Here is a 26,376-nt window from a genome sequence, read left to right as displayed (position 1 = left end):
TAATTTTAGCTGTTTCGGTGGGCATGTAACGGTATCTCGGTGTGGTTTTAAATTGCATTTCCCTGGTGTGTTGGCAATGAGTTCTAGCTCTCTTGGTTTTTATTTATCTGAAAGTGTCTCCTTCACCCTTGCTTTAACAGGATGTGTTCCCTGGGTATAGACGGCTAGGTGGACAGAGTTTTCTTTCAGTGGCTGTTTCCTGCCAGGTCCTGCAGAGTTTCCCTGCACCTGTGCAATCCAGCCCTTGGCTAAGCCCTTGGTACGGGCAGCCCCGTACCCCACAAATCCACCTGTCTCAGCCTCCCCAGACCCCAATCACCGCTCCCTCCGCAAGGTGAGATCACTACTCTCCCCCACGCCCACACCTCCCACTACTCTCCCACACGCCCTGCAGGAACTGGGGTGGGACGCATGGGCTTCCTTCTCTCAGGGACAAGTCTGTGCGGCCCCCTTGGCCAAGTTCCTGCAAAGAGCTGCCTTACGTAGGTTGTTTGGTCTTACAACTGTTGGCAGTGGGAGGTCTGAGGCCAGTTTACTCCATCATGGCTGAAGCCCGTGACCTTCCGATCCGTTCCTTAAGTATGTAGGGTCCCTCGTCCTCTTTTTTATTTCCTTGCATTACACTAAAGGCGCATGTTCATGGTCCTGCAGAGTTGCTGCAGTCTGGATTTCACTACTGCATCCCATTGGTGCTGTTTAAAAGGTTCTGCTGTCCCAACTGTTTCCTGTACACTGAGCGCTCCCTCTGGGGGTCTCTGGGGGCCAAATCCCATTCCAGTTTATTTTCCCCGACCATTCAGACAGAGGTCCGGGTTGCAGGCGAGGCTGTCTCTTTTTTTGGGACACGTAGACCCGATGATCGTTGCCTGGATTTATGTTTTCATTAAGGGTGTGTTTAGTTGGGATATTCTACTATATTTTCCTCTTTTCCATGCATTTATTGTCTGTTATCTACAAAGAGAGACTTTCCATATCCAACCATGTGGTGGCGGGGAGGCACCTTGTCACACAAGAGAGGCAGACAAAAGCTTACTTTCCTCCCTTTCTTTGCCGGGATGGGCTGGTCTTCCATTGTCCGAAGGTGTCCAGAGAGTTTCTTTTCTTTCTTTTTGTTAAAGAGTCATTGTGAACTTGAGGAATGTAAATGCATCTTATGTGTTTCAATCCACTGTAGTTATTTTTTTACTGAAGATCAGTTTCCCCACTGTGGGCCTAGGGGTGGGGCCCTTGCCAGTGGTTCCTGGGTCCTTTAGACATGATCCCAGTCGTCCTTGAGGCACATCCTTGCTTTTCCGGGTGATGAAATGTCCTAGCGTCATCCTGCATCGTCCCTGTCCCTCATATGGAGTCTAGCATTTGTACAGGGAACCTGGGTTCCTTTTAGTGGGAAATAGCATCAAGCAGCCACAATATAGGTGGTAAGGAGACCCGTAACATTGAGTAAGTTCAAGGTCTTTTCAGGGAATGTATCAGGAAGTATTACTCTATTCTTAAATTTTAAAATAGATGATTCAGCATGAGTTCATACTGACATATCCAATTCAAAATTTACTTAATGTAACAGGGAGTTGGACTCGTTGTTTGAGGTTTGACTGCTGACAGCTTTGTAGCCTCACCCCTCGCTCCCCGTCCGTCCCACCTCTGGGTGAGCTGGTGAGAAAGCCCAAGTCCCCCCACCTCCGAAGAGCCAGCCCCTGCCACCAGCCCCATCCTGACCACAACGAAAACCTAGCCAGCTCCTCTCCCTACTCTCTGAAGCAAGCTCAGAGCCGCCCTGCTCCCCACAGAGACCTCAATTATGAGGATCATCAATCTTTTCCTCTTTTAGAAAATGTTTATTTATTCATGTTGGAGGGGAGACGCAGAGAGAGAGAGAGGGAGGGAGAGAGAGGATCTCAAACAGACTCCGCACTGTCAGCACAGAGCCCGAGGCTGGGCTTGATCTCATGAACCCTGAGATCTGACCTGAGCCGAAATCAAGAGTCTGGCTCCTAACCCACTGAGCCACCCAGGCAGCCCAGATCGCCAGCCTTGTCATACCCTGTGATGGATGGGCATAACATCATCAGTCTCTAGATACAAACTAAATTCGGGGTGAGGATCCCTAGTACTTGGTGGGGTAGCCATGGAACTCTTCACTCTTGGATTCCATATTTACGTCCCTTTTTTAGGCTGAAAAACTTTCTTCCTGGTGATCTGCACAAAATGACTTACTTGCTTTATCCTATTATCATATATAAGCTCAGAATAATGGTGTCAGTGTTACTGCCAATACGACCGCTAACAAGGGTTGTACCATTAAATTATTATCCAAATCACTTCCAATTATTGTTTTGTGTGTGACTGTGTTGCTGCCTGATACACAGTTAGTTTTATTTTAACATCTACTTAAAGGGCTTTCTGCTTCTTTGGCTTAATTGATTTTATATTTATGTAAATATTAATATGATCACAAGTCCAATCTATCAAACATGGTGGGTTCAGAGAAATCTAGCTTCTCTCTCTGTCCTCTGTCCTTCATTTTTCCATTATATGGTTTATCTTCCTATTGTTTCTTTTTCTTTTTATTAGTGTTTTAATGTTTATTTTTGAAAGAGACAGAGAGAGAGGGGTAGACACAGAATCTGAAGCAGGATCCAGGCTCCAAGGTGTCAGCACAGAGCCTGACGCGGGTCTCGAACCCATCAGGACCTGAGCCGGAGCCGGAGGCTGAGCCACCCAGGTGCCCCGCTACTGTTTCTTTTTAATAAGAGCAAATAAACATGCATACCCATAAGCCCATTTCTTAGATAAGCATCGCATGCTATGCATAACTTTTCCACTTTGTCTTTTGCGTTTGATAATATTTGGAGGCATTCTGTGAAAGCATGTGCGGAACTGTTAAAACCTTTTTGTTTTAATAGGTTAATGAAGGCCACTTAAAGGTATTAAACCAACTGATATAGTTGATGCCAGTTTTGTTATATTTAAAAAAGAAGTTTAACGTTTATTTATTTTTGAGAGAGAGAGAGAGACAGACTACGAGCAGGGGAGGGGCTGAGAGAGAGGGAGACACAGAATCCGAAGCAGGCTCCAGGCTCCAAGCTGTCAGCACAGAGCCTGACATGGGGCTCAAACTCACCAGCTGTGAGATCATGACCTGAATGTAAGTCAGACCCTCAACCGACTAAGTCCCCAGGCACCCCTAAACTAATTTTTTTTAATTAAAAAAATAATACAATGTGAAAGCAAAGAGCTGGTGGTTCTCAAGCACGGACCTGGGTGGATAAATTGTTACAATCCTTTTTGAAAAGCAAGCAGTTAGAGGATATGAAGCAAATATTCTTTGATCCAGCAACTAGATTTTGGAGGAGAGAAACTAAGAACATTATCTATTACAAGGTTTCTGCTCAAGGTCTTCATCACTTCATCACGGCATTATTTGTAATAATTAAATGTTAGGAAAAAACCTAAATGTTGAAACACAGTGGAAATAGGGTTACCAGGGTGATATTCACCAAGAATGAATGAGAAATCGCTTACATGATAAGGCTAAATGAAAGCATAAGAAATAAAATGGAACGTGCCTTTGTTTTCTCTGACATATTTCACTTAGCGTAATACACTCTAGTTCCATCCACACTGTTGTAAATGGCAAGATCTCATTCTTTTTGATTGCCAAGTAATATTCCATTTGTGTATCTAGATAGATAGATAGCACATCTTTACCCATTCAAGGACACTTGTTGTGATGAGCACTGGGTATTGTATGTACATGATGAATCACTAAATTCTATTCCTGAAACCAATAGTACACTGTATGTTAACTAACTGGAATTTAAATTTTTAAAAAAGGTATGGGTACACACAGATATGTTTATTATGCAAAATAAACATTACAGAGACAAAAAAACGTGATTGCTTTTTTTGTTGTTCTTTATCTTAGGGTAAATTTTTCTTCCTTCTACATTTGTATATTATCCAAATATTCTATCATGACAGCATATAGTATTAGCTTCTTGATAAAAAAGAAGTTTTTCGGGGTGCCTGGGTGGCTCAGTTGGCTAAGCATCCAACTCTTGATTTCGGCTCAGGTCATGATCTCGTGGTTGGTATCCAGCCCCGTGTCGGGCTCTCACTGACAGCTCAGAGCCTGCTTGGGATTCTCTCTCTCTCCCTCTCTCTCTCTGCCCCTCGCCCTGCTCATGTGCACACTCTCTCTGCCTCTCGAAATTAAGTAAACATTTTTTTTAATTTTAAGTTTTTCAAAATTTCTTTCATGTTTTTCGATATCATACTTTGTCCCAGTTTCTTTTTCTAAACTCAGAGAGTAGAGATCAGTGTTCGGGTTCCTCTTTTCTCCGGGTTAGTGGAGCGTAAGGACTACGTTGAGCTGTGGTCCCACACACGTGCTGGGGCGTAGATGGAACTGGCCTCCCTGACAAGCCAGGAAGAAAGGCCCAGGTGACCGAGTGTGGGAAGAGGTAGGGGAGTCAGGGGCCTCCCAACACCCTAGGCCACCTGCCCACCCACCTGCGGAATGCGGGCCAAAGAGCTGGGTGAGAGGCAACTGGGGTCTGGCTCAGGGGGCTGGACACACCTGGCCTTGGGGGCCCTGGGGAGATAGCCTAGCTTTACAGCTGGTGGTTGAAGCCAAGCAAGCGGCCTGGGGCTGGGTCAGTGCTTGGGTGTCGTGGCTGAAGCTGACGGCCAGTGGATGTCTAGGGGTCTCCAGGGTCTCAGGGGTGTAGCTGACCTGTGAGAGGGAAGAACAGAAGGATCCCAGCCCCACCCCTGGCCACCTGTGCTGTTCCTACCCCCACTGTAAGGCCCTCCTCTGCCCTGGAAACTAGAAAGCTGGCTGGAGGAGGGATGTGATTAAGAGACCTGGAGGGGAAGGGAAGTTAGGAAGGAAGACAGCAGTTCCGGTGATGGTTGGTACCATGACCTCTTCCTGCAGCCTTGAGGGTGCCTGTGGGCTTGGAGCACCTGGCAAGGGCAGTTCCCGGGGTGCCGGGGTGAGACTCAGCCAGGACCGACCACACTTATGGGGGCGCAGCCTGCCCGGGGAGGGGCGCCTGGACCTCCCTGCCCTGTACCGCCCTCCCCCCACCTTTTCTCCTGGATGAAGTGTCAGAGATCACAGAATATACTATTTACTGGAACACAGATGACCAAACAACACACGCATTTCAAAGGTGATAAATACCTTTTAAACATATACCCCATAAGAGAAATACACCTTCTCATCAAGTGGATGGATGTGGAACTGAAAAGGATTGTCAAATGGTCCCTTATTAGATGCCTGGAGCCATCCTCCAAGTGGATTTCAAGAATTTAATTCTTTAAAGTTGATTTATATATTTTGAAAAACAGAGAGGGAGAGAGAGAGCTGAAGGGCCAGAGAGAGAGGGAGAGAGAGAACATCCCAAGCAGGCTCCATACCATCAGCACGGAGCCCAGTGTGGGGCTCGAACTCAGGAACCGTGAGATCACTGCCTGAGCCGAAATCAAGAGTTGGACATTTAACAGACTGAGCCGCCCAGGTGCCCCTCCCCAAGTAAATTTCAGGCAAGTGAAGGTGGCAGGGGGGAGGCACAAGGAGAAGGGGTCCAAGGACAGGGAAGTCCCCTGGAGACACTTTCTTGGCCTGATTGATTTGACCGCGGGTGTGTGAGCGCTATGAGCATCCGACAGGGGATACCCTGACAAGCCCTGAGGCCAATGCCTTTTCCTGCCCATCTGGGGTGCCCGTTGCTCTAACGGGGTCCCCACTCTACACTCTATTCGAGACTCTGATGGTGTTGGAGTGGGGCTGGGGGTCCAGATGCCAGCCCTGCAGATGGGGCGTGGGATTCTCCTCACAGGAGTGACATCTGCGTTTTCAAAGAAATCTTAGGTTGTGAGCCAAGCTTCGAACCCAGCCGAAAGCCCCACCGCTGAAGTAGGCCACCAAACGGTTTAAGGGGACTGTCCTGCGGGTCTGGCACTTTGCCAACCCCCCAAGTCTTCCTGTAACTCCTGCTCTGTCTAGAGCGCTGACTCCGTGTACTTCGGAGTGTGTGTAAGATGATTTGACAGGAAGTTCAGCACCTCCCCGTTCTAATTTGGCTGCCCCAGCAAGGTCACAGAGCCGTCCCTGATAGGAAGCAGTAATTAGAGTGACAGAAGTGGCGTTTTCTGGGGTGGTTCAGAGATGCGCTTTCTGTGGTAGCGTAGAGGGGGAGGAAATGGAAACTAATCCCCTAAAGAAGGTTAATAGCATCCATGCATTCGAGTTACCTACATCAGCCTTGTCCCAGACAATTAAGAGTTGGAGGTCCTACACATTCACGTTTCCTTCCTAGGAGCGATTCCATATTCCTGAAGGCGGTCCATCTCTGACTTACCCCTCAGGAGCAGGAAGCTTCAAAGTTCATTTGTCAATTCATTTTAAAGCAATGATGAACCCATTTCATGTTCCACAGGAGCGCCCTCCCCCCACCCCCCCCACCCCCCCCAGGAAGGTGGCTCTAGGAGGCAATCCTGTGGTTATTTTAGAAGCCCTTCTTGTTGTAAGGCACAATTGGAGAATTTGTTTTCTAAGAGGCAAATACTGGGAACCTCAGTATAAATGGATAGCAATAGTCGTGATTAAGGAAATTATGGTTTCTCAAATCGAATGCTCTGTAGCCATCAAAAAGAAAGTGAAAGGGGAACGTGTGCTCAAGATTAATGTCCACGGGACGAAGGAAGCAGAGAACACAAAATACAGAACAATGTGCATACCATGCTTTTTTTAGTGTGTTTTTGAAAGAGACTAGTACCTGCATAGCTGGGAAAGGACATAAGAGATTGCTTGTAATAGTCGGTTATCATTGGGGAGCTATGGGAACTTTAAAAATTTCCAAACCTTCCAGCAATGAGTCGCATATTGTGTACAACTGTGTTTGTCCTTAAAGAAAAGGAGGCGAGACGGGTTTCGCGGCAGTGAGACCATGTCCCATTTCCACCCTTGTTACTCTGTCCCCGGTGTTACTGTGTCCCCGGTGAGGACCCTGAGAAAGCGCCCCAGGTGCACGGGAAGCCCGCCACCCAGCCCTCCCCCGCCCCGCGGAGCCCGCGCCCTCCCCGCTAGCTCCGCCCCTGCCCGCCCTCGCTCCTTGCCCATTGGTCTGCCTCCGCACCGCCGCGTCCAATCGCAGCGCTTAGCGCCAAATTCGAATGGTTGTTTTCATTTGAATCGGGAGAGCGCGGCGGCGGCTTTACGCGCGGAGCTGCTAACGCCGGGCGCGTCCCGGACGCAGCTAGGCTGGGCCACCTGGTCGCCGGCGAGGGCGACGGCGGGGGGTGGGGGTAGTGAGGACTGCGGCGGAGGTGGCCGCGGGCGGTGTCCGTCCCTGGAGCGCGGGGCGGGCTGTGGACGCCGGTGGAAGAGTCGCTGGCTTTTCCGGGTGAGGACGTAAGTTGCATCTGGAGGAGCAGGGGACTCAGGTGGCGGTGGCCGTGGCGGTGCGGGCGACTGTCCCGGGTGAGCCGCGGCCGGGGCGCCTCGGGGCTCGGGGACGGCCTGTGCGTCTGGGGGCTAGAGCTGTGGGGACTCCTCTGCTCTGCGGGAACCGGCGCCTGGAGCGCGGCCAGGGCTCTGGCGAGCGGGTGTTGGTGGGAACCCCCTGGAGCCTTGACCTTGATGAGCTTCGAGAGTTCTAGCCGCGGGTCCTTGGGGGCACTGGGTGTTGGCGGGGGCGGGGGGGGGGCGCTCCAAGGTGCAGCCCGGGGCCTGGCTGGGGCTCCCCCAGGGCTCAAGTAAGATGTGGGTCAGGGTGGCAGAAGCATGGTGATCGTATAAGCCAGAGCATTTGGTCACTTACAAGTGACTTCCTAGCTCTTTGCTTTCAGAGTAACACCCCACCTCCTCCGCGTGTTTTGTTTTTGTTTTATTCAGTGGCATGTTCCTGCATCAAGTTTGCTTCCGCAGACCTTTTGATGCCTGACCTTCCTGTACCGATTACACTCAACATCTTGTTTAGAAAATGGGTCCTACAGGACGCCTTGTTACCATCAAAAGGAGCGGGGCGGACGGCCCCCACTTTCCACTGAGCCTCAGCACCTGCTTGTTTGGAAGGTGAGCCCTGCATAGGGGTGGACAATTTCCTTTAACAGACATTAATATCCTAATCACAGATTAACAGACTGGAAACACCCGAGAAGTAGTTCCTGCCCCCAGTTTGCTGGTGACTTTCCTACCGGTTGTCAACCTCTCATGGTTGTTTATTAGGAACTAGGATTTTGAAGACAATGTTTATATACTTTTTTTTTTAATCGAACACATTTTAAAATTGATTTGATAAAATCTTTAAATGGAGAAAGATGTAGATTATCTTCAAATCCTGATTGACTTCATGCATTCTTTAGAAGGCCAGGGTGTTCATCTGAAACCCCTCCAAACTTGGTGTTCCTTGGCTGTGGGGGACCCTCCTGAGCAAATGAGGGAAAGAGCCTCCGAATTTGGTTTGTTGGGGAAATGAAGCTGGGAGAAGTCTTGCTAGTGATTTGAGAACTTCTTTCTCGCCTGTTGCTGTCCTGTGTTGTTGTTGGTAAATAGCTGTGGTCCCTGTATAACAGGCACCCTCCCGTTTTCTGACCTGTGACTCTTTATATCAATGATAGGTCACCCTCCCCGTGGAGCCCTGTGAGGTGGGTCCCACACCCCGTCCTGTCCTACCAGCCCTCTTCCACGTTCTACCCCACCACGGACATTCTACGCTTTTGCTCCTCTGTGTGCTTTTAGCCAGTTTGACCTTTACGACTGGAATGTTCTCTTATCTTCCTGTGTGAGGGATTCCTTTCCACCTTCTTGATAATCATCTAAATGTTACCTAAAGAGAAGCCTTTGGTGAACACTGCTCTTGTCTTCCCTAACGCTACACAGGGCGAGGAGGCTTTGGTTGTGTCTCCCACTCCTAAGCTCTCCCAGGACAGGGACTGTCTAGTTCGTAATTATGTACTCCGTGCCTAGTACGGGTCTGGCAAGTAAAAGGTGATCCATAGAGTTGGCACTCTGTGTCTAATAGAAGCGTGGCCTGGATGTGGAATCATAAGCCGCAGTGGTTCTCAGACTAGGATTATTTTGCCCTGCAGGAGACCTCCTGCAAGGCCTGGAGACGGTGCCCACGGTGTGGGCAGCTCATGCCACTGGAATCAGTGAACAGAGGACAGGGATGCTGCTGAACAGGGTATAGTGTCCACAGATTACAGGACACGCTCTACTATAAAGAATCATTTGGCCTCAAAGGGCAACAGTGCTGAGGTCAAGAACGACCGATCCATAGGGATGCTAGCTGGCAGTTCCCAGCCAAACAAATTCTCAGTTCTAACAAGATAGGCTCTCTCTGTGTGTGTGTCTCTTTCTGTCTCTCTTGCTGGAATATTCAGATACCTAAAAGTCAAATTCTCCTCTTTAGTCTAAAGTGGGTTGCTCTAGCTCCTTTTCGGAGGAAAAAGAATAAACGTTTTGGTATCAGATGTCAGTCACTCTGGTTATTATACAGAAGGGATTAAATATCTTTTTATGCAAGATTTGACATTTCAAACCCATTCATGGGCGCCTGGGTGGCCCAGTCGGTTAAATGTCTACTCTTGATTTCGACTCAGGTCACGATCTCACAATTTGTGAGTTCAAGCCCTGCATCGGCTCTGCTCTGACAGTGCAGGGCCTGCTTGAGATTCTCTCTCTTCCTCTCTCTCTCTCTGGCCCTCCCTCACTCACGTGTTCTCAAAATAAATAAATACACTTAAAAAAAAAAAAAAAACCCAAAACCCATTCCTAAGTGTTTGGTCATATGCCATAGGTAGAAAGAGATATTCTTAGCACCAGAATATTATATTGAGAACAGAGAGGAGAGTCTATAATTGTTCAAACTTTCAGTAACGGGGACACCAGACCCAAGGAACCTTACTAAGGACCGTTTTGATTAGTTTCTATGTGGGTTTGGAAATTCTCCCTCCTGGTGCTTCCTGTTCATGTTCCTTGTGTGGAAAGACAAGTTGAATCTAATAATGTGTATTTGTTGTTTGCATTTGTAGTTTTAATAAGACTTCTGAATCTGCCCGTTAATACAGTGCAGTTTTAAAACCATGAAACGCTCATGAGTCCGTGGCTTTTACTGTGTGCCAGGCAAACGCCAGACGTGTATAATTCATGTACTGCTTGAACAACACCGCGAGATAGGTGCTGATGTAATTGTAAGCTTTTTGTTTGTAAAGCACGGCTGCACAGACAGGTGTTAGCAAAAAATACAGCACTTGTGATGATTAAACCTCTAAACATACATAACATTACAAATGAACACATATAAACCTTTTTTTATAGAAAAAAAGCACAGAGTATTAAAGATCGTCACCGTTCTCCAGACTGTGCTATAAATGCTCTCTTATTTGGGTCTTATAAGCAGGTATTTCAGTAAAAGGCATTCCAGTTTTGTATTCTACTGTTTTCCCTTATAATTATTTCTAAGTACTTGAAGTTTTAAAGGTTTAGTATCGTTAGTTATATACCACTTGTCCAAATTGTTTGCAAAATGCACAGTTCAGGGACCTTGCCCAAGTTTTTATTCCTTTCTGTTGTTGCATTTAAGGATCAAACATATGGTCAAATGATGTTTTACTTTGAAACGTTAATGTAATTTTTTTTTTTTTAAATGCAGGAGCTTAAAAATCTTATTTATTTATTTATTTTTTTCAATTAAGGGGTATTGAATGTGACATTCGCATCCAGCTCCCTGTAGTCTCAAAACAACATTGCAAAATTGAAATCAATGGGCGGGAGGTAAGTGGGTGTTTGAAGTCTGTTTGTTTTTTTTTTTTTTAACTTTTCATTTCACTTCTTACCCATTTGTGAGTTACCTATTCCCCCCCCCTTTTTTTTCTACCTTGTAGGCAATGCTGTTTAATTTCAGTTCCACGAATCCAACACAAGTCAATGGATCTACCATTGATGGACCTGTACAACTAAAGCATGGAGATGTGATCACTGTTGTTGACCGTTCCTTCAGGTAGGTGAGAAGTCCAAACAAATCAGACTCATGTAAATGGAACTTCTGATGCACCAGAACTAGCCTTGTAGACTTCTGTGATCTTTCTGTAATGCCGGTGAGTGTCAGAGCATCTGAGGCTGCCATGCTCACCACTGGTTCTCCATCTAAAGTCACAAGAGTCTAGAAGGGATGACGCAGGGGACTTGGGTGATCCCCTTCGAGGATCCAAATGCAGTTAACTGGGCCAAAGAGGAGCGACCAGATCCTCAAGGGGTTTTATTTTGCTGCAAGTGTTGTGAAACCGCAGTTTTCAGTTTCTCTTTCATTTGAAAGTAGAAGACGCTCTTAGAGAAAGATACAAGATAAGATGCCCAGATGGGCTTATCACGAAGCGAGCGCCTTTGTGATTTCCATCTGTTACGGGCTGAATTGTGTCCCTCCAAAATTCATATGTTGGAGCCTTAACCCCCAGCAACCCAGAATATGACCGTGTTCGGAGATAGGGTCTTTAAAGAGGTGATTAGGTTAAAACGAGGCCCTTAGGGTGGGTCCTAATTCAATCTGACTGGTGTCCTTGTAAGAAGAGGAGATTAGGACACTGAAGAGGAAGCAGGTGTTCAGAGGGACAGCCATGTGAAGAGACGGCAGGGGTGCCCTAGAGAGCGTTGTACAGCTCGGGTGCAGTGTTCTGTCCACTTGCGTCCATTAGACTCAAATTCCTGGCTGTAGAATCATAGTAATTCACCCCCTTGATTCTTATTCAGGTAGGTTAGTTGAAATCACGCATTGAGGATTTTTTTTTCTTTCTTGTTGTTGTTGTTTTGTTTTTTTGCTCTTCTGTTTTTGCTCTCTGTGTTTTGAGGCTCTCCTGTGTGTGTGTTTAAATTTAGAATTATCTCCTGGTGGGTGAAGCCCTGCCATTTATCTTTCTGAGAGATCCTGTACCTTCACTGATGCTTTTTATCAGTGACTGCATTTTATCATTTTTCTCTGGTACATTGCTTTCAGCTTTGCATAATCCTTCAGGTTTAGATGGTCTCCTGGAACCAGCTGTTGGGTACACTTTTTTTTCTTAATAATTGGTTTATCTCCTTGATAGGTTGATCCTTTTACCATTATAAAATATGCTTGGTCTCTGTGAACAATTTTTATCTTAGAATCTATTTTGTCTGATGTTAGCGCGACCCCTCTCTTCTGGTTGCTGCTGGCATGGCGCATCCTTCTGTGTTCGTTCTGTGGGTGCCTTGGGATATACATCGTGACTCCTGTAAGCAGCACGTGGTGGGGTCATGGTTTTCATCCACGCTGCCAAATGGAACGCTGCCTTCCTTCCCGCCTTCGTTTGTATCAAATAGATAATCTTCTGTTTGTTCCATTGGCTGTTTCTTTCCCGTGCTTTTTCTGAATTTGCCTCCATGTTTAAAGGGTGTGTTTATCGAACAGACTTCTAGCTTGGAAGTATTTGATGTGGAGTGGAGACCAGACCTTCTTCCCCAAAATGAGGTGCTGTTCAGACTGAGATTAACTGGGATGATTAAATCCCTCCAACAAAGAATGGGGAAAAGGTCTTAGGAAGGGGCACTTGACCAAGAACTCGACTACCATGAGAAGCAATTCCAGACACCCAGCTGTTTCAGATCAGACTGCCCCCTGGAGGCCAAGTTCAGTATGCCCATAAAAGGTTGTTCTGTGAATGGATGCTTGAGGTCTGATAGAACGACTTTGTATGTTGCTAAATCTCTCTACATATTAAGAAAGGTGCCAGTCTTTGCCCGGGTACAGATACAGTAAGCAGGAAACTGAGGAGATCACAGCAGCCCTAAATTCTAGGGTGGCTCTGTGGTGACCCTGCCGTAAATAACATCACAAAGTGACTCAGGCCTCACGTGCCGCAGGGCTTCCTGGGTGACCTTCCAAGTCCTCAGATGATTTCCAGGGATACAAACCGGTGGAAATCCGATCGGCCATCCTATGCAGTAGGTTTTCACATAGGAGGTACTCACACGGGCTCGTCCGTGTTCAGAAATCAACCTGGGTCCCAACCTATGACGTTAGCATTCCAAAAGAAATTTGAGGCGACCTAAGATCTTTCCTAACTACGTTTATTTCCATGAAGAAAACAAACCTGACGTTTGTTCCTCGCTCCTTGGACATTAATCAGATGGGGAAGTTTTACCGTCAGTTACAGATCTTGAATCTGAATATGTGTCTGTCCTTCTGCGCACTTCAGGTACGAAAATGAAAGTCACGAGGACAGAAGGAAGTCTACTGAATTCCCAGGACAAAGACGCAAACAGGTGACGAGTGAGGGGTGGCATCCAACTTTGAGTTCTGATTCCTGTGCACAATACAATGAAATCATTAATGTGCACGTCGATGAATGGTGTCTCACAAGTGAGGATGACTGGCCAGTTGTAAGGAAGGTGTGACTGAGATCTTAAACATGATGAACTTAGACAAACTTGAGTTTGTTTGTTTGTTTATATTTATTTATTGAGAGAGAGTGTGCGAGCAGGGGAGACGGGGCAGAGGGAGGGAGAGAGAATCTTAAGCAGCCTCCATGCTCTGTGTTAGCCCCACACGGGGCTGGGATCCCACGGTCCTGGGATTATGACCTGAACCCAAATCAAGAGTCAGACACTCAACCAACTGACAGACCCAGGAGCCCCATAAATTGAAATAATTTCATTTTTTTTAACATTTATTTATTTTTGAGAGACAGAGAGTATGAGCAGGGGAGAAGGAGAGAGAGAGAGGGAGACACAGAATCCGAAGCAGGCTCCAGGCTCCGAGCTGTCAGCACAGAGCCCGATGCGGGGCTCGAACTCACGAACTGCGGGATCATGACCTGAGCCGAAGTCGGAGGCTTAATCGACTGAGCCCCCGAGACACCCCATAAATTGAAATAATTGAAAACTGTACTTTTATTCACAAAGAGTGGACTAGGTCAGTCTAACATTTTGGCCCAAAGGCCCCTTTAGCATCTCACGATCTGATCTTGCAGACCTTTGGTTAGGACAGCCCATTGCAAGGAATTAAAATCCGGGGATTACATTATCCCGTGGCTCTTGTTGTCTCCTGGTCACTGCTCTTCTCCATGTTTATGTACCTGAGATCATCACATCGGAGCTCTGGGTACCAAAGGGGTCCTGCACGGTGTCACGTGACAGACGTATTGGCGTTTCAGAACGCTTGGCTTATCTCCATCCTTGGAGCTTTGGTAGGACGTGTCCCGTGAACTTCTCTTCTTTATGAAGCTACCCAAGCTGGTCTCCTGTGAGCGGGTTGCGATTCTCTGGCTTACAAGTCAGTACCCGTGCCCGAAATGAGCAGGAAGCCACTCTACCGAAGATCGAGGTGCTGCTTCCCCCCTAGAGCAGTGACCTTAATGTTGACCTTGCCACTCATCAGCTTCGGGGGAAAACTAGCTTTTGAGGTTTTCCACCTACTTGGTTGGTGGGTGTAAGGGAACCAACCAAAACGCTGAACTTTGGGTTAGACAAGTGGTCTCGGATTTTGGCTCAGGTCATGATCTCACAGCTTGTGGATTCGAGCCCCCATCGGGCTCTGTGCTGACAGCGTGGAGCCTGCTTGGGATTCTCTCTCTCCTCCTATCTCTGCCCCTCTCCCACTCTGTCTCTGTCTTTCTCAAATAAATAAATAAACTTTTTACAACATTGATAAGAGGTCTCAGAGGTCTATGAACTGTTCATTGTTGGGATTGTGCTAAAGCCAGTACTGAAACTAAATACTGAGAACATGTGATAGCAGTTGGGCAGTGATCTTTGTGCTATGGAATATAATGGTACAAAAATGGGCTTGTATTTTGTACATAATTTTTAAGTTTTAATTTATTTTTCCTGTTTGGTCATAAGACTGTTGGCCAACTTCAGATGGGAAATTAGAAACGGATCCCTCACTTGCCAAATTTGAGAAGCAGCGGGTTAGATACCAAGAAATCTGAAACAGATTGAAGGAAAAAGTTAAATTATTTGCCCTTGGATATATTTTGTGATTTTTTTTTTTCCCTCTGTAGTAACTCGGATGAGATACTTTTCCTCCTTTGAAGCAACACTGAACTTTTATATCTTGCATAATTGTTATTCTTTGGTTGTTCCTTGCCCCTTAAAATTTTTTCTGACAGATTGTGAGGGCAGCAGTTGGGGGGGGCGGGGGGGGAGGAGCCGGATCTGATTGTCGTGCGCTGAGGGTGAGCGCCTGTGGTGTGCTGGTTTCACCTTGGCCTCACCATCCCGGCTCTTGGGTGCACCTGCCAGCCAAAGCACACGTGCCCAGTGGGGCCCCAGCAGGTCCTGTACCCTGTTTCTGACAAAGCTGAGTACTAAGTCAATAATTCCGTGCTCTTGGTAGGTTCACAGACGCTGCATGCAGATGATGTCTAATTGCAGCTTTGGCTCTCTCGTGGGGGGATGAGAGAGAAGTTTGAGGAACTTCCCAAAACTCAACTGCGGTTCAGTTTATTTATCTTTTTTAATGTTTTTTTAATGATTATTTTTTAGAGATAGGGAGAGTGTGAACAAGGGAGGGGCAGAGAGAGAGAGGGAGACTCAGAATCTGAAGCACGCTCCAGGCTCTGAGCTGTCAGCACAGAGCCCGACGCGGACCTCGAACTCACAAACCTGGAGATTATGACCCAAGCCAAAGTCGGACGCTCCACCGACTGAGCCCCCCGGGCGCTTCAACTGACGTCCAGTTTAAACAATTCTGAGTTTCAAGTTTGTTTCTTATACTATCATTATATATTTTTAAAATCAGCTAAGAGATACTTGTATTACGAGCACTTGCCCCTGAGCGTCTTGGGTGAAAGTCTCTAAAATTCATATAAGGACAGTTTGGTAGGGAAGAGCCTCCCTAGCAAGAACATTTTAATAACTATGACTGCCCATGTTTGAAGAGACACCTACATCACTGTTTTTTATTTTGCCAATTCACAGGAATCTCTGCGTCGAGTCTCAAGGTCTAGCCTCTCTTCCGACCCTGGTTAGTAGTTTTGTGGTTTTCTCCTGGGATCCTTCAAGGTCAGCTCTCCACGTAGCGTTACGGCGAGGAAGGGCCAGCAAGAATGCCTGTGTTCTGCATTCAGCTTCACAAAAGTTAGGAGGTTGTGTTACTTCCCATGGCACACAGGCAGACATCTGAGTTCACTTTTTCCTCAAGTGACTTAGAGGGCACCGTGCTCACTGGAGCATCCAGGTATAAGCGGTCTCGTTCGGTTACCGGTTTAATTGAGTAGATTAACAGCATTCCATGCCCCACATGGGTTATAGGAGGCTGACGTGACCTATCTGTTTGCCTCGTAACACCAGCGTCAGAATACTTCTGTTACACGCTTTGGGCATTAAATAATTTGCAGGCTAAGTGAAAAGCTAGATTAGAAGACAATTTGAAACGCTTTTAAAATTCGAATACTTTAGGTGTTCATCACTGAGGAAAGATTGAACTTTCTGTTTCTTATTTCATAACTCATCGCCCAGACGGGAAGCTTCAAGATTCCGACGTCCGTTCAAGAGCCTCTGAAGACAGTGTTTCAGGAAGGCCTCTGAAGAATGTCCAAGCAGCGGGCATGGTCTCTGGTGGCTGTGAGGACTGGGTTGCAAGCAGAACGCCTAATGTCGTTCTTCCCTCAGAACTTGCTGGAGGTAACTCCAGAAATACCACGGATCCTACAGGCAGGGATTCTAAGGAAGATTTCAGCATAACATTAGTGAGCTGTAAAGGAGACCTGAAGCCTTTACCCTCTACGCAGGGTCTGGAGAATGGTGCAAACAATGAATCTCCCTTTAAGAAGCTTTACGAGTCAATGAAGGAAGAGCTTGATGTGAAATCAGAAAAAGGAGACGTGCTACAGAGCGGTAAAAAATCAGGAACGCGGAGTCATCACCCACCAGAGAAGGAATGTTCTGGTGATTTACAAGGCGGGACACAAGTCCCAGGGTCACTTAAATCCAGACCTAGGTCAGGTCGGGGCACCCAAATGAAGGCAGATCCTGCTTTGGGAGAACAAGGTATTAGCCAGACCGAGGACAGGAGACAAGGTGAGGAGGCTGTGGAGACTTCCAAGGAGACCAGGGGTCCCATCGTCCCTCCTGAGGAGATGACAGAAACCAAGACCCTGGCACAACGTTCCCCACAGGCCTCGCGGAAACGTCAGCATGAAGACATGATGGTCGCCGGCGGAAGTGCGCCTGTGAATTTGGATCAAAAGGAAGGCTTCAGGACAGATAACAAGACGTTTACTCCTAGGAAGTCCTTAGCCAGAAACCAAACACCCGCTAAAGTCGAAAACGCTGATAATTTTGGAGATACACCAGAAAACCTCTTTTCCAAAAGGAGGAGGAGTATTCCTACCAGTGTGGACGTTCTTACACCAGAACCAGAAACTCAGAATCACGCGATTTTAGCTCCGTTGCCCGTTCAAGTTGAAAGGAAGATTCCGAACAGTTCTGTCCACCAGCCTGAGAAAGCGGGCGCCGCCGTGGGGCGCATGCACTCTGGGTTACCTGGTCGTAGTTCAGTTGATACAAGCAACTTTGGGGACTCTATCAGTAAGTTTACTTAACTGTGCATTTACCGCCCCCCCCCCCCCCCATAGCTCATACCTTGTATCTAGATAGGAACCGATGAGACCTCCCTTCCGTCGGTGGTGATTTCACCGTGGCAGGGAGCCTATGTGCACAAAGCCAGATGCACCGTCTGCTCTCATAGACTCGTCCTGAAGACGCGCACGATTGTAATCCGGGGCTCCGGAGGGAGGGCGGGTTGTCAGGGACGAACACAGCCGGGGACCTACAGGGGTCCAAAAACGTGTTGGATTCCCCCGTTCCACCCACAAGAAGATAGAAAGGAGAATAAGCCTAGTAATAAGCATAATGGCTTTCCAGAAACGTTTGAGTTCCGAACTATAAGCACTCGTATCCTGTGAGTTTGCTCCTGTAAACTAAGTCCAGGGAAGTCCCTTGGGAATGTTTAAATACAGGGAGGGTGTCTCTCAGGTACTTATACTCTGTTTTCCGTGTCTCCTAATAGTAGTTTGTTGTTGTTGTTGTTGTTGTTGTTGTTTGTTGTTGTTGCTGCTGCTGCTGTGTTATAAACCACTGGACTATCCCCACGGGTTTCTGTATCAGGAGCTGTTGTAGGTGTTTTAAAGACATGGGCACTTTTGATCCTCTATGCAGGTAGCAGGTGGGCCCCCGGGACAGGTATCCCTGTTAACTTCCCTTTTGTAAAACGGGAAACCGACGGCCTCCTGTCACCCAGCGAGCGGCAGGGCTGTGACCCCCGAGCGGGCTCAGTAGCTCCTGGGTTTTCTCCCATACTTTTCGGCCGGGGGGGGGGGGGGATGGTTCTGTGGGTGTTCTGAAGTAGCAGGCTTACCGTCCGGGCTCTGTTTTGCAGACGGTCCCTCATGCGAGGTGCACCCCTCTCTGCAATTAGACCAGCACGCATCCATCACTGTGTCCCTATGAGTCTCAGAAAGGAGGCATCACTCAGACAAGGGATTCTTGTTGAGTGCCGGTTCATGGGGATGTGCGGTGGGGTTGGGACTCGTGAATCGCCTATTCGAATCACCTGGAGAAGTTTTCAAGTTCACGACTTCTCACTAGGTAGGCCTGGGCGAGGTCCGAGTTCATAGGTGTCTTTGGAAAAAGCCCTATCCGGTCACCGCAGAAGCATCCGTGTCTGTCATTCCCCTGCTCCAAAGTGAAAGCCGCCCCATCCACACCAATCCCTTTATCAAGCTCTGTCCACGTGGGCATTTTCAACCTTTCCTAGGAGATCTTTGTACTGTCCGGTTGGGACGTGACGCTTTGTGAGTTTGTCCCTGGGTCTTTTCCTGAGCTCCAGCTCCGTGAGCGTTACCAAAGGAGGAGACGCTGTGGTGTTAGTTTTCAAGGGGGCTTTTCCATTGGTTTGTCTTTAACGGCAACTTGAAACACGTCTCAGGTGTCCGCGCATCGTCCATTCCTTCTCCACGTTTGTATTCGTTATTTCAGATAAGACTGAGGGAACACCCCTGAAAAGAAGGCGGGTCTCCTTCGGTGGTCGTCTGAAGCCGGAGTTATTTGATGAAAACTTACCTCCTAATACACCTCTCAAGAGAGGAGAAACACCCAGAAGGTCACTTGTAAGCCACACTCCACCTGTCCTGAAGAAAATCATCAAGGTAGGGTCAACGGTCAGTATTCTCACTCCCGCCTAGGACACATCCTTTCCAAACGCCCCACACCAGCACAATGGCAACGGAGACCTTTTTCTTTCTAAAAACGTAGTAAAGACAAAAAATTATAAAGGACGGCTCACTCACTGAGGGGTGGAAAATGGACCCCTGGGCTTGGAACCCCGATTCTCACGTGGCTGAGCACAGCGGAGGCCTGTGAAGGCCTCTTCTGGCGGAGGCCTCCTGCCAGCCTTGCTTCCAGAAGACCACTCAGGCTGGGGGAGGGGGCGGGTTCAGTAAAAACTACCAATCAGAGGGGCGCCTGGGTGGCTCAGTGGGCTGAGCATCCGACTTCGGCTCAGGTCATGATCTCACGCTTCATGAGTTGGAGCCCCACGTCGGGCTCTGTGCTGACAGCTCAGAGCCTAGAGCCTGCTTCGGATTCTGTGTCTCCCTCTCCCTGTCCCTCCCCTGCTCATGACGACGTGTCTCTCCCTCAAAAATAAATAGATAACCATTAAACAAACAAACAAACTACCGATTAGAAAGAATCTGGAGACATCATGACACAAACCATAAGGTGGTCTGTTTGTTTGTTTGTTTTCTTTTAGAATTATAAGGTGAAAAGGAAACCCTTGAGTGGCAACACGCCCATGATTTCCACCATCAGCTATTTAGAACTTTGTAATCACCTACGCTAGGCTGTGTTGTCCTCCTGAGTTTAGGTCTTTAGAAGGTATGGCCGCCCAGCTCACCCCCCTCAGAGGGCCTGGGCAATCTTTCATTTCTTTTCCTACCAAAAGGAGTATAAGGTATGTGTGGCTCCCTTTCCATTCTCTATTGGCTCCCAGAAATGAGCGGCCCTCCTTCCACGTAGACCAAAGGGGATTAGACGTCCACAGGTGGTGTTTTCTCCAATTCAGATCAGAGCATGCTCACTCCTCACTTAAGACTGGTTTGCTGTCCCCCCCACCCCCCCTCCTTCCTTTTTCTCTTAAATGAGGGGCACAGACCCCCATCTCTGCCTTCCACTTGACAGACAGCGCTTGAAACGTTTTGGTGCTTCCAGATTGAAACAGCCAAAATTCTTTAACTGGGCAGGGTTTTCACATCCACTACAGAGACTCTGTGTTGGCGGTAAGGTATCTTATGAACGTTTAAATCTCGTCAGGACCGTCCTCAACCATCGGGAAAAGAAGATTCTTCCGGACTCCATTTGGAAGGGACCGCACAACCGCAGTTCGCGGGATCTCCAGCTCGTGATCCGACCAGGACTTCTCCAGGTGCCCGTGACCCACGTCGCAGGTCACCCAAGGCGTCCTCGGTCTCCGGCGGCAGCAAATCTCATCACACGGATGTTCCTAAGAGGGGAGGCAGGAAGAGCGGTGGCTTGCTTTCAAAGAGAACCTCCATCGACCGGAGCCAGCATGACATCTTGCAGAGGATTTACTCCAAAAGAAGGAGTGGAGCTTCTGAAGCCAATTTAGTCGGTTAGTGTCGTGTTCGCGGATGTCTTAAGGTCAGTTTTCTCGCTCACGGGGCTTCGGAAACCTTTCAACACGTTTTCCTTGTGACAGTGGCGAAGTCGTGGGCGGACGTAGTGAAACTCGGGGCCAAACAGACCCAGGCTAAAGCGGTCAAACATGGCCCCCAGCGACAGCTGAGCAAAAGGCCAAGAAAAGCGAACACTCCGAAGGTATGAACAGCTCCTTGGCCACGTGCTGTGAGGTAAGGTCGCGTTGGGTGGGGAGGTACGCGCTGATGTTTCCTTCATCTTGTTACATTTTTTTTTTTTCCAGAAGCCTGTTAGCGGCGTTCACAGTGAGTTTAGTACAGGCCATGCCAACTCTCCTTGTACCATAATAATAGGGAAAGCTCACCTTGAAAAAGTAAATGTGCCTGCCCGGCCCTACAGAATGCTCAACAACTTTGTCATCAACAAGAAGGTGGACTTCAATGAAGATCTGTCAGGTAAAAGCACAACCTCGAGGCTTGGAAACCGTAGCCCTTCGATCCCCCTACATGTGAGAACGTGGACGGATGCCGTAGATGTGTATGGTGGGGAGCAGACGGGAGGATCAACGATCTAGTCAGCTCCTGGGGTTCTGGTGGTTCAAGGAAGAACTTGCTGGGTTGGACGAGAGCCGGACCTCGACCGTATCGGGGGTCATGAGTCCCGCACGAGGCAGGTATGAGTGGTAACTGCACAGCTTTGCCTCGGATGGCAGCATCCATGTAGAGTATTGGAGTCCGCTTCATGGTGAAGAGAGCAGGCTCGCTTTTATAATCGCCCCTCCCCTGTGTTTATACTGATCGACCGCCCCGAAGTTGAACAATATTTTACTGTTTCAAGAGGTTCCTTCCTTTCCATGACGCTTAACTGTTTCTAGAAATGAAAGCCTGTGAAGAGGCCTTCCCTTAAGCATGAACAGTTGAACCAGTGTTTCCATTCTCAGTAACGGTGGGATGTGACTTCCTTATGGTTGTCCTAGATTAGCACCAAGACAGGAACCCAGGGCTGGGATTTCACTCTCCATGGTTTGACCGGTGCTTTCTGCCTTCAACACTTTTGGAGGGAGGGGAGACTTGATTCCACCTCCCATTAGATGGGGTCTTTTTTTTTTCTTTTCCTGGCGTATTTTTTTAGATGTTTTTGTTTGAATGTTTATTTATTTTTGAGGAGACAGAGACAGAATGTGAGTGGGTTTGGGTAGAGAGAGAGGGAGACACAGAATCCAAAGCAGACTCCAGGCTCCGAGCTGTCAGCACAGAGCCCAACGTGGGGCTTGAACTCACGAGCTGCGAGATCATGACCTGAGCTGAAGTGAGATCGGACGCTCAACTGACTGAGCCACCCAGGCACCCCTATTTCCTGGTGTATTTTAAGATGGAATAGTTCTACTCCTCTGTATAACCCAAATAAAGTTCCCTCTGAGTACTGTCACAATAGGATCACTACACATAGTTTTTTGGGGCACCTGGGGGGCTGTCAGTTAAGCGTCTGACTTTGGCTCGGGTCATGATCTCACGGTTCATGAGTTCGAGGCCCACGTCAAGCTTTGTGCTAACAGCTCAGAGCCTGGAGCCTGCTTCGGATTCTGTGTCTTCCTCTCTCTGCACTTCCTCTGCTTGTGCTCTGTCTCTCAAAAACATATAAACATTAAAAAAAATACATTTAGCTTTTAAAAAAAAATACCCGTAAACATACCTGTAAAAACGCAGAACAATTGTAGCCCATTTTGATAGCAAACTGAATGAGAAAAAAGTTTTGAGTATGTACCACCCAATATGCAGTCATATGTACATACGTGTACATTATGTAAATTATGTTCATGTGTGAGGGTTCTAATGTCCTTATGTTACAAAGCATTAAAAACCAATCCTCAGGGGCTCCTGGGTGGCTCAGTCGGTTGAGTGTCCGACTTCAGCTCAGGTCACGATCTTGTGGTTCGTGGGTTCGAGCCCCGTGTCGGGCTCTGTGCTCACAGCTCAGAGCCTGGAGCCTACTTTGGATTCTGTGTCTCCCTCTCTCTCTGCCCCTCCCCACCTTGCACCATTTCTCTGTCTCTCTCAATAATAAACATTAAAACAGGGGCTCCCGGGTGGCTCAGTCAGTGGAGCGTCCAACTTTGGCTCAGGTCACGATCTCGCGGTTCGTGAGTTCGAGCCCCACGTCGGTCTCTGGTGCTGACAGCTCAGAGCCTGGAGCTGGCTTTGGATTCTGTGTCCCCCTCTCTCTCCGCCCCACCCCTGCTTGTGCTCTGTCTCTCTCTGTCTTTCAAAAATGAATAAACATAAAAAATTAGAAAAAAAAACCAATCTTCAAAAATATTTTTAAGATAAAATTAGTAGAAATTTAAATGCTCAGTACTCAGACAGTGGGTTTTCCCAACCTTCCTTCCAGACCCCTTCCTAGAGAGTGCAACAATTCCCACCCCTTGGTGTGAGTAAGTTTCATGACAAAACAGCAGTCTGTCCTGAAGCCTGGATCCTGGCTCTTTAAGGGGGGCCTGAGTAGCGGCAGGAGGAGGAGACTTTTAAGTGAAATGGCTGGTTCGAGGGCCTCCGGAACAGTCTTCTCAAAGACAGTTTGCAGTCAGATGCCAGACCGAGAGAGCGTTTTGATCCATTGCTGGCAGGATGAGAGTAAGACGAAAGCGGGATAACGGGAGTGTTCCGGAAAGATCAGTCTTCCCTTCAAAGAACTGTATCGTGCTTTTCTTCTGAGATGCTGTTAATACTACTTTCTGGCGTTAAAAGGGAAACATGGTGATGTTGCCATTTGACAGTACTATCGATGGGCAGTCTTTTTTTTTTTTTTTTTTTTAATTGGGAAGGTTTTATTTGGACATAAGCCCCGGTCTGCCTCAGTGAGGGCTTTTCAATGCAGCATGAGCGCACCGGGTTTCTGGATGTCTGGCTGGGGGTGCCCGGGGTGGCCTCTGTCTCCCGGCTGGTGGTCAGAATTGGGGCAACGTTGCAAGACTGACATGTCCCCTTCCTGTATGTGATTTTCTCACCAAGAGGAAAAGCAAAGAAGACAAGATGCCATCGCAACTTCTCATTGCGCTTCTTCAAAAACGAGTTTGTTATTTTAAAAAAAAATCTTTATTTATGTTTGACCGAGAGAGAGCGTGCGAGCAGGGGAGGGGTAGAAAGAAACGGGGGCAGAGGATCTGAAGCAGGTTCTGCGTGGACGGTAGAGACCCCAGTGTGGGGCTCGAACTCAGAACTCACAAACCGCGAGATCACAACTTGCACGGCAGCCAGGCGCTTAATCAACCCACCCACCCAGGCGCCCCAAAATGAGTTCATCATTAATACATGACTGTCTCCAATGAACTCTGGGGAGTGATTCACTGTTCCTTCTCTGCCACTTCCTCTGAGGTCTGTGCAGACTGGCATGGTTGCTGGCATGTACGAGCGATGTGTTTGTTCATTGTTCATTCCCATATTTTCGTATACCAGGGTTAACTGAAATGTTCCAGACTCCAGCAGCGAAAGTGAAGCCACAGACGATGAGCCTGCGTCCCAGCGCTCTCTCAGAGGACGTTGTCAGAAAAGAGTTTCAAGTACCTGACCCGGGAGAAAAACCTCTGCTATGCACGTCAGAAACTTTCGGTTGGTTTACTTTTGTTTTTTCCTAGCACTTTAATATTTTCAGTAGGAATTGTAGGTGTTTTTTTTTTTGTTTTGTTTTGTTTTTTTACAAGAGATACACTATTATTTGTCTATGACGGATACTCCTGAAAAAGTACCATTTCCAGCCTCTCTGTTCTGTTGTTTTTAGGGGAACTTCCTATTCGCAGTTGAACTAGCATTGGCATTCAGCGAGTTGCGCAAAAAAGAGTACTCCTTTAATAATTGTAAACTGCCCGTGCACATTTCTGCTTTCTTTATTTAAAGGGGTTGACCAGCAGAGAAGCGGAGTGATCGCTCCTTGTCGTTACATAAATTATTCCAACTCAAAATTGCCACAAATAACCGAAAAGAAAGAGAATGCGTACAATTTAGTGCCGTGAATCTTCTAGAAGGCCTGTGCCCCAGTGTGAGCCCAAGATGGGAGAAATGAGTCTGTCTTGCTCTTGCACTGAGTACTGGTTACCCAGGGCCTGGCATGAAGGGAACAGCTTTACCATATGAACAGTGCATCCTGTGCTGAAAAGTAGATGTTTCCTGTGCAGTTAGGACCCCACACGTCCTGACGATAAGCCATGTTATTGTATTAGTGGTTCTGCAGGAGAAATGGCTGTTTGCTTCTCATATTTGAAGGAAAGAATGTCTGCATTCAGGTGACTGAGACGCGGTGCGGTAACCTTTGGGATCCCCTTCTTAAAGAACTTTTTTTCTTGTATCTGATCTCTGTGGATCCTAATCCCCTCCTAAGTGTGAACCTGCTGTATATCACCAGGTAACGATATTCTTAGGTGCGTGTGGCTCACGTGCAAGACAGATTTATGGCCACGTAAGTAGCCTCATATGCTTAGCCCAGGTGGACAGGAGGCTGAACTATTGGCTTTTACACGATATCTCATAAGGAAAACATACCAGATTGGCACAACATACTGAACAGGGTATATTTCTCACGCGTGTTTTTATTTCCTGTAGGAGAGAATGTATTCCCCGTGACTCAGAATGGACCGCAAGAGCCGTCTGATAAAAGCCTCGTGAGCCCTGTCCTCAGACGTCAGAGTGTCAGAGTAAATGTGAACATTGAGAAAACTCCGGGATCGGGGGCTCCGAAGGCCACGTCAAGCGCCAACAGGCTTCGAAGGTCCGTGGGGCCCAGAAGTATACAGATGCCAGGAGCAGGGCGCAAGGACGAAGAAGCCAAGATGGACACTGTGGAGAATGTTCCGGGACGACTTCTGAGGAAGACCCCGCAACGAGAACAGAAACTGGAGGGAGCAGCGAAGGAACAGGAGAGCTATTTTGAAGCGAGTGAGAACGATACCGAGCCAAAGGAAAATTCTGAAGAGGTGGTCGCAGTGAGGAGATCGAGAAGATATTCAGAGCAAAACCAGGAACCAGCTGCAGACCTGACCCCCCTCAAGACATGGCAAGACACAGAACCCAAGGAAGACCTGGGAGGCATCCAAGGTCTCCTCCGCATGCCCATTCGTGTGCAGGAACCAAAGGAGGCTGAGAATAAAACCGCAGAAAAGCGCCAGAAATCTTCAAAGTTGGAACTAGCTGGCATGCCAGCCGCAATGAGCGTGCAGCTTGAGACCCCTCTGCAGAAAGTGGACCTGGAGGAAGAGCCCCTGGCTCTCGGGAAGCCCATCCAGATGCCAGGAGGAAGCACACACTCACACGGAGAACCTGCAGGTGGTGATAGAAACAGCGGATTGTTTAATAGAACTCCAGAGCAGAAGCTGAGCCCTGCGGAAAAGCTACCTGCAAGCAAGAGGCGGCCAAGAACACCCAAGAAAAAGAATCATTCTCTAGAAGACCTGGCTGGACTCAGAGAACTCTTTCAAACCCCAAGCCACACAGATAAACCAATGACTGGTCACCAAACCACCAAAGCACCCTGGCAATCTCCTCTACCAGGACCAGGCAACACGCCAGTGAGTCAAAAGAGGCGGCTCGAGACCCCTCCCCAGAAAGTAGGCCTGGAGGAGGAGCCCTCTGCTCTCAGGAAGCCCACCCAGACGCCAGGGGAAAGCACAAACTCACACAGAGAACCTGGAGGTGATGATG

General features: G+C 47.9%; 1 protein-coding gene across 9 annotated transcripts in view; it reads left to right on the top strand.

Annotated features, from left to right (window-relative positions):
- Positions 1–7,300: 7,300 nt before the first annotated feature.
- MKI67 (marker of proliferation Ki-67) overlaps positions 7,301–26,376 on the top strand; it is a 26,365-nt gene continuing 7,289 nt past the window's right edge. For 2 of the 9 annotated variants that reach the window (XM_040486780.1, XM_040486779.1), the window contains exons 1-13: positions 7,301–7,420; positions 7,904–8,083; positions 10,708–10,786; positions 10,897–11,012; positions 13,225–13,291; positions 15,950–15,995; positions 16,490–17,560; positions 19,010–19,191; positions 20,345–20,663; positions 20,751–20,869; positions 20,973–21,144; positions 24,142–24,294; positions 25,282–26,376. In XM_040486780.1, the coding sequence (XP_040342714.1) occupies positions 7,992–8,083; positions 10,708–10,786; positions 10,897–11,012; positions 13,225–13,291; positions 15,950–15,995; positions 16,490–17,560; positions 19,010–19,191; positions 20,345–20,663; positions 20,751–20,869; positions 20,973–21,144; positions 24,142–24,294; positions 25,282–26,376 (3,511 nt within the window). In that variant the 5' untranslated portion in view covers positions 7,301–7,420; positions 7,904–7,991. The remainder of the gene's footprint in view (positions 7,421–7,903; positions 8,084–10,707; positions 10,787–10,896; positions 11,013–13,224; positions 13,292–15,949; positions 15,996–16,489; positions 17,561–19,009; positions 19,192–20,344; positions 20,664–20,750; positions 20,870–20,972; positions 21,145–24,141; positions 24,295–25,281) is intronic. The other 7 variants (XM_040486778.1, XM_040486777.1, XM_040486776.1 and 4 more) reach the window with 7 other exon arrangements.

This window comes from Herpailurus yagouaroundi, unplaced genomic scaffold (genome assembly GCF_014898765.1).
Source record: "Herpailurus yagouaroundi ecotype Mexico unplaced genomic scaffold, PumYag 163, whole genome shotgun sequence".
Taxonomy (NCBI): domain Eukaryota; kingdom Metazoa; phylum Chordata; class Mammalia; order Carnivora; family Felidae; genus Herpailurus; species Herpailurus yagouaroundi.
This window is presented reverse-complemented; position numbering and strand designations above follow the sequence as displayed.